General features: G+C 38.8%; 1 protein-coding gene across 1 annotated transcript in view; it reads right to left on the bottom strand.

Annotated features, from left to right (window-relative positions):
* The window catches only part of LOC107093923 (serine/threonine-protein phosphatase 6 catalytic subunit-like), an 18,834-nt gene that overhangs the window by 3,313 nt on the left and 13,206 nt on the right, over window positions 1–2,315 (bottom strand). The window contains exons 4-5 of the mRNA XM_015389271.1: window positions 1,318–1,459; window positions 1,157–1,236 (exon numbers count right to left, since the gene is read on the bottom strand). Of these exons, the coding sequence (XP_015244757.1) occupies window positions 1,157–1,236; window positions 1,318–1,459 (222 nt within the window). The remainder of the gene's footprint in view (window positions 1–1,156; window positions 1,237–1,317; window positions 1,460–2,315) is intronic.

Raw genomic sequence — 2,315 nt, 5'->3', positions numbered from 1 at the left:
GAAGAAGAAGTAGTATATTGTTATTTTTTTTTTAGACTTTAGAAACTCAGAAGCTGATCAAATATCGGGTTAAATATTGGTGGGGTGGCCGATGTCCGATATTCAGTTTTAAGGCCGATACCGATAGGGGGCCGATTATATCGTGCATCCCTAATTTCAATGATTGATTAATTCGATTAATTGTTTCAGTCCTAATATACATCTTCTGCAACATCCAGGAGATCTGTAGGAAACTGTCTCAATCTTGGGTCTGTTACTCCTACAAACATAAATTATGCTTCATTAGGATTATTACATTTCTCCTTTTTGCTTGATCTCTAATTAGTTTGGATATTCCAGCATAGAATCAGCAGCTTGTATGAAATAACAGAACTAATGAGTTCTCCTTATCTTTACTCACCGTTAGTGAACATTATTAGCCCTTTCAACATATTCAGAGGGATGTTTTTAATATTTAGTGCTGGGCAGGTTTATGTTCTTTCTCACCACTAGAGGGTGCTGTTGTTTAGATTCCCTTTTTTTGTTTTTACACATAGAACTATAGTTTAAAGGAGCCAAAATCAGGTATTTTACACAGAATCCTTTAGAAACAGTCTTTACATTTCTGCTTAATCTATTTTAAGATTTTTTTTTTTTTAAATAGAGCACATTAGGACCCTTTATAGCGTTGCAAACATTAGCAGCCTTTGCTCTTTTATCGTCGTATAATCTAGTAAAAAAGGTTAAACAACAACAATTACCTAGAGGTGGGGTCCTGATTGGTGGAACCTTCACTTTTGGTTAAAAACACACGGTAGTGGTGATAGCAGGGTTGGCTAACATTAGCAGACCTTCATGAATTACGATAATTAAATAGACCAAAATCTTTTACACCAACCGATGCCAAACACCTTTTAACATAAACCTGATTTCTGAGTGAGGACTTCTTTAAAACTGCTCTCTGTTCTTGATATTAAACTATTCAGAGCAACTAGCGTATATCAAATAAAAAAACTAGACCACCTTTTCGACCGCGCAGCTAGAGCAGCAAAGAAGCTTCAGCTGCACCTCAGAACTAAGCATCAAAAAGGAAGCAGCACGCTCGTTTTTGCCGCTTGCGGTCTGAAAACTGGACTCCATCCAGGAGAAAAGAGGAGAGGAATCAAGATCGACTCACCGCCGCCACCGTCAGCATGTCAAACACCTTGGTGCAGTACCTCCAAGCATTGGCGTTCCCATACTTTGTTTGGCATTCATCTGAAACAGAAGAGAACAGCTTCAGCATGGGAATGTTGATGTGATCCTGCTTTAATGAGCTCCTCAGTGTTTGGTACGTACCATAAAACCCATAAACCTGCGTTATTTGCCTGCTCTCATGGTTTCCTCGCAGCAGCGTGATGCGGTCAGGCCACTTGGCTTTTAAAGCTAGGAGGTAAGTAAACGTCTCCAAACTATAATAACCTCGGTCCACAAAATCTCCCTGCAGAGAGAGACGGGAAACGGTGAGAAGGAATCGACCAAAAAACCAAGACCTGCTCTGAAACCTGATTTATTCATTAAAATCTGAAAAGTGTGGCGTACATTTCTATTCTATCCACAGCATGATGCTTCCCTCTTTAGACTGTTTTATAAGCAGACTGATCTGATTGGCTCATGAACTTTGCCATTTCCTGTATCTTAAACTTTGCTTGTTAAAAACATTTAAATTCAATTCAGTTTATTTCTTTAGCGCCAATTTACAAAACATGTCATCTCAGGTCACTTTCCAGTTCACCAGATCATCCAGTCAGATTGATTCAAAGTTTTTTATCTAAGCAAAACTAGATGATTGTATCGACTCATTGATTCAAATGCAATCCCTCACAGTAAGCATGCTTGTAGGGACAGTGGAGAGGAAAAACTCCCTTATAACAGGATTTAAGGGGGACAAAATATTTGGTACCCCTAAAATATCAAAACTTCCTCTCCAAATTGATGGGCTGAGCAGCGTTCTGGGAGATGTTGACCCTGATGTTTAGATCCTAACTCTGTTTTAGACTTCTTTACAGCTTTCTCACTAACATTTCTGCTGGGTTGTTTAGTCTTTTTGATGCTGATGGTTCTTTAAAGAAAAATAAAAAATGACTGGGGGACGGACTTCTAATGTCAGCTGGTTGCACAGAATTTATGTCCGATAATATGGGTATTTGGGGGCTGAAATCAAATGTATGCCAACTTATGCAGATTTTATTCTGTCGGAAAAGTCTAAAAGTCTACAGATTCTCCTTAAAGATCACAGCTATGCATGACTTTGTGTTGTTTTTTCTAGGGATGCACGATATAATCGGCCCCCTATC

Source organism: Cyprinodon variegatus, unplaced genomic scaffold (assembly GCF_000732505.1).
Source record: "Cyprinodon variegatus isolate N-32 unplaced genomic scaffold, C_variegatus-1.0 Scaffold453, whole genome shotgun sequence".
Taxonomy (NCBI): domain Eukaryota; kingdom Metazoa; phylum Chordata; class Actinopteri; order Cyprinodontiformes; family Cyprinodontidae; genus Cyprinodon; species Cyprinodon variegatus.
Note: the sequence above shows the minus strand (reverse complement) of the source record. Positions and strands in the feature narration are given on the sequence as shown.